The 20,935-nt window shown below is 40.7% G+C and overlaps 1 protein-coding gene and 1 pseudogene across 1 annotated transcript; both read left to right on the top strand.

The window, feature by feature from the left end:
- The first annotated feature begins 3,273 nt into the window (after nt 1-3,273).
- On the top strand, nt 3,274-9,334 carry LOC115676486 (peptidyl-prolyl cis-trans isomerase FKBP62-like; annotated as a pseudogene).
- Nucleotides 9,335-14,823: 5,489 nt separating this feature from the next.
- Nucleotides 14,824-20,782, top strand: LOC115676338 (serine carboxypeptidase-like 2). Its single transcript, XM_030599219.2, has 14 exons — nt 14,824-15,068; nt 17,445-17,590; nt 17,686-17,762; nt 17,870-17,992; nt 18,121-18,223; nt 18,675-18,712; nt 18,811-18,912; nt 19,023-19,109; nt 19,244-19,393; nt 19,684-19,755; nt 19,841-19,959; nt 20,055-20,168; nt 20,251-20,296; nt 20,387-20,782. Exons 1-14 carry the CDS (start codon nt 14,896-14,898, stop codon nt 20,468-20,470), a joined length of 1,434 nt encoding a protein of 477 aa, XP_030455079.1. The 5' UTR covers nt 14,824-14,895; the 3' UTR covers nt 20,471-20,782.
- Nucleotides 20,783-20,935: the final 153 nt, after the last annotated feature.

The following is a 20,935-nucleotide window of genomic DNA, read 5'->3' as shown; positions in this document are numbered from 1 at the left end:
CGGGCGGGGGCTAGAGCCTTCGCCAGTGGCCACGAGGTCGCGGGTGAGCCTCGCCGTCGTCGTCGTTGGTGAGGGCAAGCCTCACCAGCGGCCAACGGGGCTTGCTGGACCGGCGATCGGCTGGAGGAAGTAGAAAGGAAAAGAAAAAAAAAGAAAAGAAAAGAAAAAGAAAAGAAAAAAATATTTAAAAAATTCGAAAAATTTTAAAATATTATTAAAAGTTATCCACGTCATCGCCGGCGGTACCACGTAAGACGGCCGGTGTCCAAGTCAGCAAAATCCGGCCAAAATTAGCCGGAAGGACTGAATTGGCACAAAGACAAAATGTTTAAAATTAAATTGACACCAAAAAAGGGTTTAAGACTAAATTGGTACCTATGTAATAGGTTTAGGACTTTTCTGACACTTTTCCCCAAGACATGAGGCTCCCACAGGGTGCCACGAACGATGCCCCGAGAAAGTCTGGTCACCCATCACCGATATTATATTGCATGTAGTGTCTAAGTCAATAGCCGTGAATTCACACCATCCGAATAGAGCAGAACTGAGTAAGAAGAAGCCAGAAACTATCTCATGATGCACGGTTGATTCCAGGAATGCAACCCCCTTGAATCAAGACCTCCGTCTAGGTCTGCACACAACATGCCAAGAAAACGCAGATGGAGTATATACCTTTCCAAGGAAAAGCTAGCACATTTTTGCTCGACGAACTTCGCCACTTTCTTTGTTAGAATGAAAACCTTGACTAAAAGCAATAGTAATGCTCTGTATAACTGAAGAAAGCAATTGTCTTAGATGCCTAATTCTGCAACCTGCCAACAATCTTATTTGTTAGGAGTTTACAATCATGAGCAGATAATCTTCCAGAAATCTTAGGAAGTCCCAGATATCTAAATGGTAGAGCACCCTTCTCAAACCGGTGGTTTCAAGAACTTGCTGCACAAAATCATCGTCACATACTGCAAAGCATATCTCGGTCTTGGCAGGATTTAACTAGAGTCCAAACATGACTTAAACCTGGAAAAAACCAGAAGATGACCCTGAGCATAAGCAAATTTCACCGTTAGCAATCCCCACGCATCATCAGCAAAACATAAGCATGTCATTTTAAGTTAGAGCACAAAGGATGATAAGAGAGTGTTCTTCTCAGCAGCATCATCCGAGACAGAAACCGAGAATTCGGAGCGTGGAGTGCATTCAACAAAGAGTCCCAATTAACCTAATTCGAAGCCTTCATCAGATCAGCTTCAATGGTGAATCTTCCAGAACTAGAACTCCTCTGATAAAACTTTCACAAAGCTCTGGAGCCATCAAAACCATTGTCAATAGCTTTCATCCCCTTAATAAGAGTAGATTGGCCGAGAGAAATTATAGGTTTGGAAGAACTTTCTCAAGCCCATTAGCGAATAACCTATCTCGGTCCACAAAAGATAATCATTTTCCTAAGTGGCGTTAAGATATGACTACGTGCTTTGTCGAAATCTGATCAATGAAGATAGAGTTCTTGACTGTACACAGTTCAGAATAGTTCAAGAAATGAATTTTATTCACCAATAGAGCCAACATGCCAAACTTACAGAAATTTGCCTTTTAAACAATATCTTACCCAAGAACACATTGTATTGTCTTGACAAAATTCTACCACGTAAAAGCAACTTTTTTCATCAAAAGAAAATTTCATTCGAATCTAAAACGATACAATGAGATGATACATAGCAAATCCCGGAAATCATCACAACAAAGCAAGCCCACAAAGCCACGAAGCAAAACTAAATTCCAGAAATCAAGTTGTATAGTTAGAGCATGATCGATAAGAGTAAGTATACGCTCATTCCTCAAGAATAGATCTATGACTATATCAAAGCAAAATGATCGGCAACGGATTACCGAATCTTGCATCGAGATCTCCTCTGTAGCTACACCTTTACCTTTTGGCGATAGTGCCTAAAATTCGGCGTCCCCAACACCATCATCATCACCTTATGAAAATAACAAAAAAAACACGTTGAGCGAGCACAGTGTATAGGCACCTTAGTAAAGGAAAAAAATGTGTTTTTTTTAACACTAGTCAAAGATTCTAGGGAAAATGACATAAACATTTCTGAACTTTTGCCCAATATGTAATATGATTCCTGAACTTTTACTTTGTTCAATGTCATTCATGAATTTTTGGTACATGTTCAATGTAGTCCCTGAACTGTATGAAAGTATTCACATTGATTATTGGGCTAAAGTTTAGGGACTATATTAAGTAAATTAAAAATTCATGGACCAAATTATATATTGAGCCAAAGTTCATAGACCGTTTGTATCGTTATTCCAAGATTTTAAGTGGAAGTGAAGACCTCCATCTGTCCACAAGGTCCAGAGGTGCCTTTGGGGGTGAGCATGGTTCAAGGATAGAAGATGGAACCTGGAACCTACAAGTTCCCCTAAGAACCTAACCGGTGGGAATCTGTAGGTTCCAAGTTTTAAGGTATGCAGGGTAGGTTTTAGGTTCTAAAATTGAGGAACTTGTTTCGACGGATAAGTTTTAGGTTTTAGGTAGGCGGAACCTGGAATATGAAACCTAAACAAGTTTTTTGTGTTTTTTCTTGATTTATATCTTCACGTGATTATACGGTGTTTCATGACATTATATGATGGATATATAATCTGGAACCACTAGTTTGAGTTTTCATTTTACGATTTGTTAATGTTTCATATTCTTTGTGTGTCTAAATATAAGATGTGGTTAGTGGATCATAGCAGCAAGTGGTAGTCATTGAAGGTGATGATTCACTGCAAAATTCAATTAATAATACAGGTGAAACTTGGATAGACCTTGGAAATGATCTTTGAACCTGTGATATGGTATGTTCCAGATTCCAAAAAATGAGGAACCTATTCTCATGGGTAGGTTCCAAGTGGAACCTGTACGAACATAGAACCATTCACTCTTAGTATCGATTCACACAATGATTTCTCAGTTTAATTATATTTATTTGAACCGTAATGCTAGTAAAACTAATCTTTTATATTCTTTTTGGTGAATGACAAGCTTGTTTAGTATTGTTGCGTTCATTTTCGTTTCGTTTAAGTAAAAATGAAATTAAAAAAAAAAGGAACTTGTTAGAAACTGGTAGGTTCCTTATTCCGACGAGTAGATTTCAGGTTCCAAAAAATGAAAAATCTGTGCCCGAGAGAGTAGATTCTAGATTTTAAGTGGAACTTGTAAAGATTCTGAAATCGCTCACCTGGTGCTTTTCCTTTTGTTTCGATAAGAAACAACAGTTTTACCACCGTCGAGTACACCCACTCTCAAGTACGAGTTCTCTCGGCAAAAACAAAAAAAAAAAGTACGAGTTCTCCGACCGACGGCTTTGCCTGCTGGCGCCGGAGAAAATGGCGTCGGGGAAGAAGACCGACGTCTCGGCCATCGAAGACGACGACGACGACGACGACGATCTCGACGAAGAACCGGGCGAGGTGATCGAGTCGGCGCCCCCGATGAGGGTCGGCGAGGAGAGGCCGCTCAACCGCGCCGCCGGCCTCGTGAAGAAGCTCCTCCGGCGTGGCCGCGGCTGGGAGACGCCCGAGCCCGGCGACGAAGCCACCGGTACTTCTCTCTCCCTTTTGCAATTCTCTTGTGGGGCGCGCGCGCGGAGGGACTGGTCGTCGTCGTTGTTAACGAGTTCGCTAAAATTTTCGCCGTTGGATTTTGGTTGTGTGATGCGGCGCAGTTCATTTCGTGGCGACTCTAGTTGATGGGACTAGGTTCGATTCCACCAGAGATGGAGATGAACCTCTGACGTTGAAGCTTGGTCAAAGTGAGATTTTTTGCGATGCTAGTTATTCATTTGGTGGCGACGAATTCTTTCTAGGTCCGGTCTGAATTTGTCCTCGTTCGTTACGAAGGTCAATTGGTTTCTGGGTTGCACGATGGGATTATGACAATGAAGGAAGGGGAATGTGCCTTGTTCACCGTGCCTCCTGAGTTGGGCTATGGAGCCGTGGGCCGCGAGGGCGTTCCTCCGAATGCAGCCGTGAGATTCGAAGTCGAGCTGATCTCGTGGGTCAGAGTGGTGGATATCTGTAAAGATGGGGGGGATTGTGAAAAAGATTTTGGCAAAGGGAGAGAGGAACGAGCAGCCTAGCGATCTAGATGAAGTCTTGGGTAAGTTGTTCTCTTTGTTTGGGCTGAATGAGATTTAGTCCCCGAGCCGGTGAGCCCCCTCGCCAGCCAGACTTGTCTGGTGAAAGGTGAACGATTGCAATTGAATGCGGAAGATGAAATGTGCCTCTTTTGTCATGAATTGCAGTGAAATATCGAGTGGCTTTGCCAGATGGTACCATTATTGCTGAAGCACCAGAAGGAGGACTCGAATTTTACGTAAAAGATGGTTAGTATCTGATTGGAAAGTCTTATAGCTGCAGATTACGGTCGTGTTTTTGTTAAACCTTACATAGTACAAAGGAGTAATCTGCTTCTTTCAGGTCATCTTTGTCCAGCATTTTCAAAAGCGGTGATGACCATGAAAATGGGAGAAAGGGTTAAATTGCTCATTCAACCTCAGTGTATGTATCCAAATGATATAAACGCACTTACTTTTTTGGGTTTCGAGATTTCATTTTACTGAATGTTTCTTTCAACATTTATCTTTTATGCAGTTAATGAACTTCCTTTAACACTTTTTTGAGATAAAACATGTATAAATTTAAGTTAGACTTCCCGATGTGAATTTACACTTGCTACGTATTTCATCAATATTAGAAGAATCCCTCAACTAGTTCGAATGGATTGTATGAGATATATCATAACCATCAGTTAGTGGAAAGTTTTCTGATATGGTGATAATTTATTTAATGACGTCACTCAAAGCTTCGTGAAATTCATATTATATATCGGGTTTGGTTTTCTGACTCATAAAAAAATTGCTTCATATTATAATTTTATTGTAAATGTTATTGACAATTTGCTGGTACGATGTGGTCATAACAATTGTTTCACTTATAAACATACAGCCCCATGGATTCTCTGAGACTCTTCCTCTCGACTTCTGCAATCAGGATGAGCATCGTTATGTATTGACTTTTAATGCTTGGATGCAACTTTTGTATGTCATAAGGCGCTTAACTTTATCTTTACTGTGAAAGATTGAAGAGACTAAGTCAATTATATCTAGGGAAGGGAAAATAGGCAAGTAATATTTGATAGATTCTGTTGTCATGGAAGGCTATATGCAAGGTGCACTTAGACAGGTTTACATGTTTTGACATGCCTAGATCTAGGACTTAATATCAAAGGTGTAATCACACTCAGACGAACTGCTTTAATTGTACTTGTTGGAAGATGGGTGGGGTAAAGGTTTATTCTTATTATCTCCTTTTGTGTGATGTGATGATGTATCTTGCTGTCAATTGAGTTGAAGATGCAGCCTGACTGCTCCATTCGAAAATGGTTTTTTTTTCAATGCCACAAATGTTGTCTCAATCAAGCAGTATTTTGGAAGTACATTATGATTGCTGCATCATCAAATTATGAACCTCCTATTTTGCTGCTTATAATGACTGTATGATCTGATAAGAAAATGTCCGATACATCTCCACTGTAACTCTGAAAGTTAACAAATCACCTGGAGTTTGGTTTTGTACTTCTAATAAGTTTCTTTATTGCAGATGCTTTTGGGGAGAAAGAATTTGGTAACAGTGACCTGCTACATAATGTTCCTCCAAATTCGACCCTCGATGTTGACTTGGAATTGGTATCTTTCAAGCCTGTTATTGATGTCACTGGCGAAAATAAGGTACTCAAGAAGATCCTGAAAGAAGGGGAAGGAGCATTTACGGCAAATGAGGGTGCAGCTGTTATTAGTAAGTATTCCTATTCTTGGTTTGACTTTTTGTAATGGCTATGGTATTTGACTCTTTGAACTAAGTTGGATGAATTGAGTGGTGGGAAAATGCCTTTTCATTTGTCACATTGCTAATGTGAAAATTGTGCAGTTAGCTATGCAGCTAGGCTAGAGGGTGGAACTCTGTTTGAAAAGAAAGGACTAGACGGCGAGCAACCTCTGAACTTTGTCACAGATGAAGGTAGGTCAGATAATCTTACAGCTTCTATACTTTATTATGAATTGGAATTATTTTATATGACTTGAGAAGTCAGATGCATCATCTTATTGTTTTTTTGCCTAATGCTGTATTTAGAGCAAGTGATTGCTGGTTTAGATCGTGCATCAGCAACCATGAAGAAAGGGGAGCTGGCTATGGTGACAATACATCATGAATATGGGTTTGGAAGCGTAGAAGTTGAGCAAGATCTCACCATTGTTCCTCCATGTTCCGATCTAATCTATGAAGTTGAAATGCTGGATTTCGTTAAGGTAACGGAAGAATGCGTAAAATTAGAGCTTTTTTTTTTGTAGGATTAAAGAATGATATCTTCTTGTGGACATTCTCATTCATGTGATGAATCATTAGACCAGGTCTTTTTTTCTCTTCCCACCCAATGTTAACCTGCCACACTATCCCTCCCTATGTAGTTTTGCCCAGCTTGAATGGTTGATATTTTGCTTTGGCCTGTAACTCAGGTTTACCACTTTTCTTCACGATTAATCTGTGAAGTGGAGAGTTATTTGTGAATGAGGGTTTTGTTAAGCAGTGTAAGAATCAAATCCCTAGTGGCCTCTATTTATTAGCCACTCTGTTCCCTACTCATAAAGGAATCTTCTCCGCACTTAAACTGGAACTTGTGCTTTTCTTGGTATAAATTGACAAAACTTCCCCAGATTTTTCCATCTTCTGTAGCAACTAATGAACGGGATGACAAAGATTAATGTAAAGAACAAGATATTCTGCTCATATCGAAGATAATGAAATTTATATGGATAAACTTTCCAAAACATAACTTAACTGAAGGTTGTTATAATTTCTTTCATGTTGATTCATAACGTATATTGTTGTCCCTGCAGTTGATAACTTTTTCCTGAATGAAACCTAGAGTTCTCATTGCTGTTCTTTTGTGCGTTTTTCCTTGAAGTACGTTCAGTAATATTTTCACGTATATGTTTTCTGGGGGTATCAATACAAGAAAGTGATTTGCTTGACACTTTTAATTAACGTGAGTACCAATTGTTCTCTCTTGTGCCCTTTTGCGATGAATTTTATAAAGGAGAGAGCCCCATGGGAGATAAATAATCGTGAGAGAATTGAGGAAGCTGGGAGGAAGAAAGAAGAAGGCAATTTACTGTTCAAAGCCGGGAAGTTTCGACGAGCAGAAAAGAAATATGATAAGGTAGCTGCCAGGATGTAATGTCTAATTGAAATACGCTAAATTCTATTTCAGTCACTCAAAGTCTGATTATGTTCCTGTGATTTTAGGCTGCCGACTATGTCAGCGAGGATGGTTCCTTTGGGGAGGATGAGCAAAAGCTAGTCAAAGCATTGAGAATTGCATGCTGGCTAAATGCTGCTGCTTGTAGTCTTAAGCTAAATGATTTCCAGGAAGCAATTAGGCTATGTTCAAAGGTGAAGTGCAGAAGATCCCATGACCATTTGCTGGATTTAGTAAACATGTAATCCTTTTCTTCAATTTCATGGGGAAGTAAGTTTGAGAGTGAAAATTTCTAAGTCAAGGCCTTATGTGTGTTTTTCAGTATTTCAGGGAAGGTTATGTGTGTTGTTCGCTTCTGGTTTTGTGCATGTGAAAGCAGCATCTGAATGGTGAGTAATTAGGCAATGAACCAGATGAAGTGTAATTTTCTTCTTCAATTTCGTGGGGAAGTAAGTTTGAGAGTGAAAATTTCGAAGTCAGGGCCTTATGTGTGTTTTTCCAGTATTTCATAGAAGGTTATGTGTGTTGTTCGCTTGGTTTTGCGCATTTGAAAGCAGCATCTGAATGGTGAATAATTAGGCAATGAACCAGATGAAGTGAGCTGTGTTACTTTTATATTGCAGCAGTTCTGTTATGCTGATGCAACTATGAAGAGAACTGCTCTGCCTTATTTATTACAGGGCAGTGTGATGATTACTGATGAGCATCTGGTTTATTCGCTTTCTTTTTGGAATTCAGGTACTGGATTATGAGTTCTACAATGTGAAAGCATTGTACAGAAGGGCGCAAGCTTATCTGGAGATTGCGGATCTGGTCTCAGCTGAACTAGACATCAGGAAAGCTCTAGATATTGATCCTGTTAACAGGTGAACAATTATTTTAATTATTCATTTGTTTGCTGTTTAGCAAAGAAAAAGTATTTCTTGCTTTGCTAAATTGTGACAGTAAATAACAGTGAGAAACACATGCCCAAGAATGGAATGAATCTCCTGTCACAATCACAGTTAAAAAAGGTTATTTTGCCTTTGACCGGTATTTTAATTTTAAGAAAGAGAAAACACACACACACACGCACACGCACTCTCTCTCTCTCTCTCTCTCTCTCTCTCTCTCTCTCTCTCTCTCTCTCTCTCTCAGCAGAAAGGTAACTAGAAGAACCAAATATGAGTTTGTTATTGGGCCAGGAGGGGTGAAATGAACATTAAGCGTGTAAATAACATTGCAGCATTAAATTTTGGCTTCCATTGTGAGCTTTTGACACTTATGCTGGAATGCACTTTTGTAAGGGAGGTGAAAATACTAGAGAGGAGCTTGAAACAACTTCAAGCCGAGAGCAACAGGAGAGATGCCAAGGTTTATAGCAACGTGTTTGCACGGATGACGAAGGACACCTCCATGGCTATCAAGGTTAGTGGTGTAATCTTTGAGATAGGCGTCAATTTTGATATTGTCATAGAGACTTTATGACATCTGCTGGAGAGGACGTGATTAACCTTGCAAAATAATTAATTATGCGGTGGTACTTTCATTATGTGGTCACGGTTTTCTGATGCAACAGAAATATCTTTTTGCCACACAACAGCATTCGTTTTACCTTTTCAAATGGTCGTCAAGGTCCAGTACCTTGCCATCCATTCACTTTTATTTAGTCATCTGTGAAATTAACAGAATTACTACATCGGTTTGTTTAGGTTTTAGCAAATATCTAACTACATCTGATTGGTGTTGGGACTTTTATTCGATGTTCTGGCAGAAACTGAAGGTTGAGAACCCAGAGAAGAGCAAGGATGAGGAAGAGAGTTTGGTTGCAATGGATATGGAAAGAATCGCTGATAGTTCCGTACCTGTTGAGACTAGAACGGTGGTTGATTCGGTATTAAATACCTTTTTGTGAAAAATGTATACGAGTATATACATGTCAAAATCATCAATCTTTTGCTGTGACAAGAACAAAGAAATCATAATCAATACAGGGAAGGAGAAAAAACAGAATGTACCAGCTTCAACTGAGTATCACAATGGGGCTGCAAATTTTGTTTGGCTGCTCCTATGCACAAACGATTGCTATTTAAGTGGAGGAAGGATTATGCAAAATAAATCTATTCCGAATGTTACAGAATCACAATTGTAGCTGGGTTTTTTCTGCTGAGCAACAGGAGAAGATGCCTAGGAAGTATTAGACAATAGGAGTGATGTCCCTTGATGGAAAAGGCAGGTACATCTTTTTCCACGATGAAAAATTAACATGAAAAGTTAGAACTGGAGATTTATATGCATTCTAGTGAACTCCAGGGGACTGGTCGAGCGGGTTTTGTCGGTGGTTAAGTGTTTGATAAAAGACGTGGTGGATCTCATGTAAAAGTCTGTCTCTCACTTAGTGTGACCTTGAAAGCAACCGACACCACTCTGAGTTGAGCTTTGGCTAATGCACGTGGATGGGCTGCTATATGCATTCGTGAAGATTAGTTGAGTTGACAGGATCGGATACCATGTGCGTTTAGAAAAAAAGTATATTATGCTGATTGACTGGTTCAATGGTGAAAGCGTGATCGAGTACTTCGCGGATGCTTTGTGATCAGAAATGCGAGTTGAAAAACAAGAAAGGATGAGGGAGAAATCAGCAACGTAGTAGATTGAAAGATAATTTCGTTCATCAAGAAATGTTTCACCAGTTCAATCGACACTTTCTCGCCGGGACGTGAAGGAAACCGGCTTCAATGTTTGGACGTGGGAGGATTATGGAACATCATATTGTCGAGATTGGTCGGTCTACAGAATGATGAATATAAACAAAAGGAGTCAGTAGCTTTCCAGACATGACTCGTCTAGGATGTTTCCACCCAAATATTTCCTTGTTGGAAAACATCCCTAAAATGATTTTGATGATAATAGAACTTGTCTGAGTATTTTAATAAATTTGATTAAGCGTGCGGTCATATTAAATTATTATTGAAATAAGAAGAACCAAAGGCTGTTTTGGTGGAGAATAATCAGTGTGCTCAAAACTTGCCCCGTATAGAAGATTTGCTACCAATAGGCCGATGGACATGAAGGCTAGTGGATCCAAGCTTAGAGTTCAAATTTGGAGGCCTATAAGAAGTCCCAAGCGACGAGCAAAACAGAGTTAGCGAACAGAGTGCTTGAAACCGAGAAATTAAAGTATTTCTAGAGTGTTCTTCACGTCGTCTCCATATTGCTATGCTACAGTCACGTAAGCGGTGTTCCAATGAGCTAGCAAGAGTGTCGAACCCATCTGTAAACACGTGATGGTTGTACCGAGAGAGAAAGCATTTGTCTAAGCGAGAGACAAAGTGTGCGAGGGACTCTTTGTGAACACTTAAAAGCGTGGCTTATAGTTTGGCGATAGCGAGTCTCTAGTACTGTATGTATAAGGTGGGAGAACAATTATTGGAGGGTCCAATGGTTATTAATCTATGTCGGGATTGCTATAAAAGGAGTCGGGTCCGATGGTTCTTGATTGCTTATTCGGGCCCGACATGCCTGAACATCTCCGCCAAGAAACAAGAAAGCAATAAACAGAGTGAGTCCCACCATCAATGGTCCATTTGCTACCTTTATAAGATTGTGGAGCAGATTCAACATCACTTACTACAGCAAAACCACCAAACTGTGCCTGATCCTCCCACAAGAAGTTCAGTTTTCTTTTCATAGAGTTTTGCACGCCTCAGATTTTGTTTGAAGTAATACGTGTCTACTTAGATCTGGCCCATAAGATACAGGAGGGATGGATAAAATGGAGAAGTGCGCACCTGGGATTTTGTGCGACTATTGAATGTCACTTAAGCTCCAGGGAAATTTCTGCAGGATGACAATAAGGCTGGCAATGCTTTTTGACACTGAGTGTTGAGTGAGCAATAGTATTAAGAGTAGGGGTGGTCGGCTTTAAGGTAGAAGGTTCCAAACTAGGAGCTTAGAATCTATCCTGTGAGGTAGACATGGCCACGGTTTAGGAACCGCCGGTTCCGGTTCATGGCCATGTATGAACCGGCTGTTCCGGTTCGTAGCCGGCGGTTCCGGGACGGTTCCGGTTCCGGTTCCGGCCGGTTCCAGTTCAAGGGGGGAGGAGGAGAAAAGGGGAGGAGGCGCAGGGTAGCGAGGGGGGAGGAGGAGGGGGCGTCGGCGGCTGCGGCCATGGGCGGGGGCGACGGCGGCGGGGGTCAGATCTGGGAAGACGGGGGGCGGGCGGAGGAGAAAAGGGGAGGACCGGAGGAGGCGCAGAGGAGAGGGGGGAAGGAGGGATTTGGAGGAGGAGGACCGGAAGGAGAGGTGCTGGTGGTTCATGGCTTGGGTGTAGAGCTGGGAGAGGGAGTTGGCGGCGCTGCAGAAGGAGGAGTAGAGGCTCCGGTCCACCTCGTCGAGGCGGGACGCGACGGACTTCCTCTTCTTCGCCATGGGTGGATCACCGGAGGGGGGAAAAGGGGGGAAGGTAGGGTTTTCCTCTCCGATCGAATTCGAACCGCGAAGAGAGAGAGAGAGAGAGAGAGAGAGAGAGTCAAAGAAGACGAGAGAGAAGATGGCGGAGGGGGGAAGCTTGTAGGGAAAAAGGCAAAACAGTTTGGGGGAGATGCTGCAGCAATGCAGCAGTTTTTTTTTTTTTAAACCGGAATCGGGCCCGTAAGCCATGGGCCGGTTCCGAACCGCGAGCCCGGTAAACGGGCCGGATCCGGGCAAAAACCGGCCCGTGGCCATGTCTACTGTGAGGGACAAAATATGGTTTTAGGGTGGTAGGTTTCGGGATCAACAACTTTGGTTCCCGGTCCTAAAAATTTATTTGAAATAAGCCAAATTGCTCACCTTTAATAGAATGTGCACGAATTGAGTAGAGCGGAGATGAGAATGCTTTATAGGATGTGTGGGCACACACGAAAAATGATAAAGTTAAAGATGAAATTATTAAGAACACTGTAAGTGTTACCCCAATTAAGGATAAGATGAGAAAAGATGTTAGAGATGGTTTGGCAATGTTCAAAGGCATTCAACTGCTCTAGTGAGGTGATGTGAATAAGGGTTGGATTCGCTGGTTAAATGCTTTAGAGAAATGCTTACAAGGATGTGGAAGGAGACCGTAAGAGAAGATACGAAACGTTCTAGGGTTCACAGAAGATGAAGCCCTCAAGGAAAAAGCAGGTGTTGCCCTAATCGAGGAAAAGTTGGGAGAAGGCCATCTGAAATGGTGGAGCCATGTCGAACAAAGAAAGGCCTTCAAATGCTCCAATGAAGAGATGCGAACAAAGATGGATCCATTGGTTAAAAGGGGCAGGGAAATGCCTAAGAGAACGTGAAAGGGGACAGACAAGAAAAGATACAAAATATTCAGAACTCGCAGAGAATCTAAAAACTGATCAGAGCGCACGACGACGTGATAGGATTCGTGTATCCGACCGGACCGACCCCACTTAATGGGCGAAGGCTTGGCTGTTGTCAGCATCATCCGCTCTGGATATCCATGAGGGTGGAGCAAATAGTCTAGCTTCTTTCGTTTTTGGGCAAAAGTCACCAAAACTCTTGAATTATGTCCATTGTGACATATTTATCATAAATTTTTTTCCGTAATACAAAAAATCCCAAATTTATACTTACGTGGCACATTTACCCTTCATCAAAATTCTGTCAATAAGAATAATTAAAAATCTGTCTACATTGATGTTGGAAAGCAAACGTTATTGATAGATCGCTCACGTGCTTACGTGAAATAAAAACGATGTTATTTTGACTGAAAAATAATCCGACAGAACCTTAATGAAGGGTAAATGTATCACATAGTTACAAGTTCGGGATTTTTTATGTCACAAGAAAAAGTTTAGGATAAATGTATTACAATAGACATAATGTCACAAAAATAGTTCAAAGTAAATGCAGTACAGTTTGTTGAGGTTATCTCACATCGATTATGAAAAGAACTGGTAGTTAGTTTATAAGTGTGAGGGAAAGTCTCATATTTTAAGCTGATTTTTGGGGTAAGAGAGGCCCAACATCTCCTCGATGTGTGAGGGGGAGATTGTTGGGGTTTTCCCTTCCTTTTGGAAGAATCTAATACACGATCCAGAAAATTGATAAGTGTAATGGTGTTTTTTTTTAATTTGAACCATGTCACGAAAAAGCTCCATTATTACCATCAATTATATTAATTATAAAAAAATGCTTTATCAAACGCTTAGTAACGTCAGTGTACTTCGACAATAATTTTGTAATTTGTTTTAATTTAGATGTATTTTGAAGCATATATTGTTGGTGAAAGTGTTCCTTTTATATGAATGTATACAAATACAAAAGTGGGCAAAATGCTGATTTTTTTCAAATCAGCAAAAATCTCCATTGCTACTATTTTGTACATTGATAGAAAAAATTCTTAATTACCACACTAATAGTAACATTAATGTACTTCAACATTAATTTCATTGATTTATTAATTTAGATATGCTGATATTTGATAGTTAATAAAACTAGTTCTGTGCGTCGAAAATCATATTTTTACTTAACTCTTCATCTCATAGTTTATTCAAATTTTTTCCATTTATAAAAATTTTACAAAATATATATTCGCCAAACCAAAGCTGTAGATAAAAATACTTTTAAAATTGTGCATCGAACGGGAATTTCGCTAGTTTGATTTTTAGATCAATTAACATGAGAGGTTGATGTAATATGCGTGAGAGCGATGCAATAAGGGACAATTAAACAAATGGTTCTTGAATTTTGGTCCTATGTGCAGTGTCGTCTTCAAATATATAATTTATTTAATGTGATCTTTGAATTTTAGTATAATATGCAATGTTGTTTCTAAACTTTTAATTGTTCAATTTGATCTCTGAATTTATAGTACATGTTCCATATATTTCCTAAACTACATGAGAATTTTCAATGTTGTTTCTGAACTTGAATCAATGGAAGGACAATATTGAACATTTTCATATAGTTCAGGGACTAAATTAAACATGTAAGAAAAGTTCATGGACCACACTGAACAAATTATAAGTTCGGGGATGACATGACACGTTGGGCTGAAGTTCAGTGACCATTTGAGTTGTTTTTCCCATCCCAACGGAGACTCTTTATTGGTTCATTACTATGCACATCTGCATGTTTCCTTAAATATTCATTTTGTACACCGGAACGTTGCTAAAAAAGATACTTCGAGTTGTACTTGAAGGAAACAATCGCACGAGTGACATGCATGTACTAGAAGTTTAGAGCAAAGCACGTGCCATGCTCATAATTCCCATGCGTGCATTTTCCTCCTCATACTTCCCTCCTATCTGACTTTTTGTCTTGGCATCTATAATGGCTATTCATCAGCTCAATCAACATGCGTATCAAGAGAAAGTTTCAAGGACGTAACTCCAAATTGCATAACAACGGCAGAGCCAAACGGGTCTCTGTGTTCTTGATTCCATCGCCAGTTGCTGTCACTGCCATGAACCACTCATTTCAGCCTCAGGGGCGAATCATTTCTTATCTTATTCTTGTCTTTTGTCCACGCTGACTCCATAATATCATCAGAGACTTCTCTAAGTAGTGCGCGAGAAGAAGAGAAGGCAGCAGTCGAAGACCGAAAGAGAATGGCCATCTCCAGTGGCATCGCAACGCCATGCACTCTCGTGAGTCTTAGGCTTCACCCTTTTGTTGTGGCTTTTCTTCTCCTGCAGGGGCATGTCCAGCTCTCCTGTTGTGGCTCAAGAGTGGAGTTCCTTCCTGGATTTGAAGGGCCTCTTCCGTTTCATCTTGAAACTGGGTGAGTGTGAGTCTAGTGCCGATCTACGAGGCTTTTGTCGATCATGTGTCTCTGGTCATTTGAAACGACGTGGCTCAATCCACGTGAACTGAACCCAAATAGAGTACTCGAGTGAGTGCTACTATCTAGGGGTTATCGGTTTCATGGTAGGTAGGTTTCATGTTAGAACATATTCTCAATTTTTGAAACTTGGATCCTATCATTTTTGCTCTGGAACTGACCTTGGAACCTACCATATTTTTTCGGTCCTGCTCCAGGGTCTACCCGATAACTTATTTTTCTTTTGTTCCTTTTTTGATTCGTTTTTTATAAAAAAAAAAATTAATCCAAGATGGTTCAAAGTAAAACATGAATGAGGACGAGCAAGCACAGGCGAGTCAAGAATGATTGAGGGTTGTGAGGCTCGCATGAACAGGGGCGAGCTACAAGCGAGAGAGAGAGAGTCGTGAAGTATCCGAGTGAGGTTGGAGAAAATAAAGAAAAAGAGAGAGAGAAATGAAAAGAGAAAAACTAAGGTTTTTAGCTTTATAAAACCGGATCTAAATTCGGTCCAGTTGATCCGGTTTTCACTTTAGAACCGGGAAGTGGACCGATTCCAACGGGAATATGGAACCGAACCGGTTTTTGAGGTGATCCGTCTGGTTCCCAAGTAGAACCTGTCTGGTTACACAGCCCTATTATTTTCGCCAATGTCGATGCAAAATTCCTGCGTCGCTTCGTAGACCTTAGCAATGTGGTGTCCCGTTCCCAGGTTTACCGATCCACCAGGCCAACACATAAGTGGACTCCAATGCTCCAGGGGTTCGTATACTATACCATTAGTAATGACCCAATTAACAATGTCAATCCACATCAGCCAAGTATTTAAAAGAAGTATCAGGAGGTGCCTGACCTACTTATGAATCACTCTACATTCTCCTCCGCCCCAAGCCATGTAGGTTAAGCCCTAAATGGAATATTAAGTGATGACAATTAGAGTTAGGAGAGATTGGCTTCAGGGAGTTTGGTTTCGAAACCGGAGAGCGGAATATACCTCATAGGTCATGGTTCCGGAAAATTGGACCAAGAAACCAAACCGGTTTTACGTGGAACCAACTAGGAACAGAACTAGCATGTTCTAGTTATACTCGAGAATCGGATTTGTTCTTTAAAAATCACATAATTGATATTATATATTATTAGTTTTGACTTATGACTGGTAAATGGATGGTCTTGTGTACTTACATTTTTTTTGTTGCGTTTCACTACATAGTTTTTAAATAAGCTGGTGTATGAGACCAACTCGGTCCAATTTCCAGATTGAACGGCGTTTTTAATGTTGTCTTTGCTTATAAATTGTTATGTATTAGCTCCCTCCCCATGTATAAATTGGGTCTCAATGATGTGGATCTAAATTTTTTTCCTTTTTCATTTTTTTGTTGATCGATTTTCTTTAGTAGGTAAACCTATGCATATAAAACATCATAGTAATATCATGGATCAGGTAATACGTAAGTCTTATCCGAGTGAGTCACCAAGCATATAGAAGTATTTTGTATGAGGTGCTCTGAATTAGGGGTGAGCAATCGGGCCGATCATCAACACGGGAACCGAACTAAATTGGCCAATAACCAAGCAGCTCCGGGACGAACCGGTTTGATTGTCGCAATCAAACCATGCAACTGGTCTGGTACTCTGTTCTTATGCCAAAACTGCGGGTAAGGTAGTGAGATGCAATTAGGGAGAATGGAATCCACAATCTCCGACTTGAAGTAGGCACATAAGACCACTCAACTAACACGACTTAATTAGCGACCAAAAAAAATAAGACTTAATTTATTATAGACTTAAAAATTAGCTAATATTAATCGTGTGATTTTTACAAATAAATCCGGTTTTTGGGTAGAACTAGGACCCGGCTGATTCGGTTCCAGGTTGGCTCTAAGTATAACCGGTTTGGTTCTCGGTTCTAATTTTTCGGGAACCGAGACCTATAGAGTAGGTTGTAGGTTCCAATCTCCAATAACAACCTACATTGAAATCGATCACCCTCATCTAAATAGTCAAAATTTTGTCATGAGTTTAATCCACATGTACATGTTGATTCCTTAACTAATATAACAATCCATGATTGGGTCTAAAGTTAGTTTAAAGTTTTTGAGAAAAATGGCATTTCCGAGGCTTAGAATTGTTCAAATTCATCATTTGTTGGGCAATACTAAGCATACTATTATCGGTCTGCAAAATTGATATACCAGTCCTATGCTGTTCCTGTTCATGTTTCGCATTCGATTGACATGCCTATACGACCAGTGTTGGCGTTGTTAAGCCTACCGTTATTCCTTAAAGCTTTACGGCAGATTTGATCAATATGATGTGCTTTGCATATTGAATCAGGTATGTGGGTGTGGGTGAATCAGAAGCAATTCAACTCTTCTACTACTTTGTGGAGTCGGAGAGAAATCCTAAGGAAGATGCTCTCTTTCTCTGGCTAACCGGCGGTCCGGGTTGCTCGGCTTTTTCCGGTCTCATCTATGAAATCGGTGAGATTGAGGGAGCTACGTATCGTGTCATGCTACTCGCACAGCTGCACCGATTTTCTCCTTGTCAATCACATGGTGATCACTTGCTCTTGCAGGTCCGTTAAATTTCAAAATAAAGGCCTACAATAGGAGCTTGCCGGAGTTAGTTTTCAATCCATATTCATGGACAAAGGTAATGGCACACTATGAATTGACGAGACTAAATTCATACCAGATGATGATACTACATTGTATTTTCTTGAGATGGTTGCGATCAAAACTAATAGTTGGGATTCTCAGGCATCCAGCATTATATTTGTCGATTCGCCCGTCGGGACTGGATTCTCATATGCAGAAAACCCGCTTGCTTATGAGACCGGAGATTTTATACAAGTGCAACATCTTCATCAGTTTTTAAGGAAGGTATGCTCACGGAATTCTGATCTAACTAGGAGCAACAGTCTGTGTACTGCTGATTCGATGCTTTTTTCGAATTCGGATGATTTAATGAGATAACTAACTTGCTCATATAATTTGGGGGGACATTGCAGTGGTTGATTAGTCATCCTGAGTTCATCTCAAACCCTGTTTACGTCGGCGGAGACTCGTATTCGGGACTCACCATCCCAGTCCTTGTTCAAGAGATCATAAATGGTAATTGACAATGATATTAGCCTATCTTATGGAAAGGACCATTGTATTATTCATCCCAATAGTTCGGTTTCCATTTACACTTGTTTAAGGGGTTATGTAGTAGTCATATTAGAGATGAAGGCCTAGAAACTGAAGAACTTGTTAGAATGTGAGATTGATTCAAAAGCACAACTCAATGATCTGCACCAGATTACCATGGCTCCCAACTTCCTCCGTCCATTATCCAACTCAAGTCATAGGTATCAATACCTAATGATTTCCGATGAATGGCAACCAACATGGAATGGCCAAGATTCTAAATCAAAAGCTCAAATTTGGTCTGAAAAGAAGAATTCTACAGCTGAAATCAGTGTTGGCTAGGTTAATGTGAATTCGGATATTTGAGCACTTAACAGTAAAGTGACAAGCAAAATGCTACTGGCTTTCATTCTCATTTTCCATGGCCTCGCAGGAAACGATGAAGGCGAAAATCCAGCTATAAACATCCAGGTTTGTAGATGTATAATGACTGGCACACTGAACCAAGAAAGAGAAGTTTGCTCAACACTCTGCTTGACTAGAAGTTAGATTCTTCTGAATGGATGCAGGGTTACGTGCTCGGAAATCCGGCGACCGATCCGGGTTTCGACCAAAATGCACCAGTACCGTTTGCTCATGGAATGGGACTCATCTCGGACGAGCTCTATGAGGTGATTTGGTGTTTTCCCTGCATAAATGATCCAATTACATTCTGCTTACGGCCCCAAAGGGGTGGAGGATCATACTGAACATGGAGACCAACAAAATTTGTCCGCTGCAGTCACTAAAGAGAACTTGTAGAGGGCAATATCAACTTTCCGAGACCACTAATGCGGAGTGTGTGAACGATCTTCTGGCTTTCTATCAGGTATCCCGCGCTTACGCCAAGTGAATGAGTTCAGTTGATGTAGATAGCCCAAGCATCCTCTAGGTCTTATAGCTGAACCTTTCGGCGTATACCAAGATGATACATCATCCATGTACTGCCTGTTGCCTTCACAGTGCACTTCGGGACTTCAAACTGCACAAATCCTGGAACCTCTGTGTGGATTCGCATCGCCAAAGCCTGGGGAGATGTTCGGAGACAGGAGATCTCTTCTTGAGAATTTCTTCCTCGTTCGTGAACCCACCGATCCCGATTCAGGCTGTCGGGTAGCTTGTCCTACATACACTCTCCTTGTTCTGTAGTTTATGGATTGTGGATTGCTCAAATGATGTTTTAACTAAAAAGCCAAAAGCATATAAATATACCATTTGAAGCTCTTGCAAAAATCAACTCAAAGCTGCAATTTATTCTTTTATCCCTCCTGTTCGTTCTATCATCCACCTACGTGCATATCACCAAAAGGCCAAGAAACACCAATCTCGTTTTCTTTTAGTTTTGCATGTCATTTACCTCCCCAACTTTTTGCAAATTCATCTCTCTGTTCATGTAAGTGCAGACTTATGGATACACGCTTTCTTATAGTTGGACCAACGACGACAATGTCCGCGAGGCTCTTCACATAAGAAAGGTACAAGAACTAAGACTTGTAGAACCACGAACTCACACACGAAGTAGTCGACGCAAGATCAATGAAGCATGAACTTGATTTGCAGGGGAGCATTGGGGACTGGCAAAGGTGCAACTATGGATTGAAATATACAAGTGATATTTCCACCACTTTGGAATACCACGCAAAGCTCAGTGCAAAAGGTTGTCGTTCTTTAATTTACAGGTAAGTCCGACTCGATATTTGAACGTTAATCTATTTTAGCTTCTCTTTGTAGTAGAGGTTACGTATAGAATCGAAATTCCTATGTGCCTTCACAGTGGAGATCATGACATGATCGTACCATACTTGGGTACTCAAGCATGGATAAGATCGCTGAACTATTCGATCGTCGACGACTGGCGATCGTGGATGGTCCAAGGTCAAGTTGCCGGGTAAGCTAGAATTGAATCCGGAGTAGTTAGTAGTTCTAAAAGCTACCTAAATGGGGTTTCTGAATAGATTGGGATTATGCAGTTACACGAGGACTTACTCAAATGGAATGACGTTCGCAACTGTTAAGGCAAGAATCCTTATGCGCTCTTTAGTCTTTACGTTGAATCACGATAGAACTGAAATTTCTTGGCGCGCTAATGGTCGGGTTCATCTGTAGGGCGGAGGGCACACAGCTCCCGAGTATAGGCCTGAAGAAAGTTTTGCTATGTACGAAAGGTGGATATCACAGGAGCCACTGTAGATGACATAAGCTTGAAAGCAATCGGCTTTCATGGTCATCATTGGCCCTCCTTCTTGCCCCTTAAAGAGCTCTTGGCCTACCCAACTATGAGCAAACAGCGTGAAGTTAGGTCATTTATGAAAGCATCTGCAAAAAGAGTTCATTCGTGCTCACTGGCTCCCAGATTGATAGCAGACAACTAGATTTCACCTGGGCCAACTCCAGCAATTTCATGTTTATATCGCAATGAAATATAATGTCACTTCAAGTTGAACAAAACTCTCTTCTCATCCTATATCCATGAACCATACAACCATTTTGTGCATTTGTTTACCTCCTTCTAGCAGATGGTTTGTGCAGAGCTCTCCACTCGTCCTCACTTATTTCGTTCCATGTCCATCCAGTCAACGAAACAATGCAGTCCAGTAGATACATAATCAAAAGCTTGACTCCCAGGATAATATTACGCAAAAGCTCTCTGAGTGA

Source organism: Syzygium oleosum, unplaced genomic scaffold (assembly GCF_021117445.2).
Source record: "Syzygium oleosum isolate NSW1041296 unplaced genomic scaffold, Sole_v2.1 Sole_v2.05, whole genome shotgun sequence".
Classification (NCBI taxonomy): Eukaryota; Viridiplantae; Streptophyta; class Magnoliopsida; order Myrtales; family Myrtaceae; genus Syzygium; species Syzygium oleosum.
Note: the sequence above shows the minus strand (reverse complement) of the source record. Positions and strands in the feature narration are given on the sequence as shown.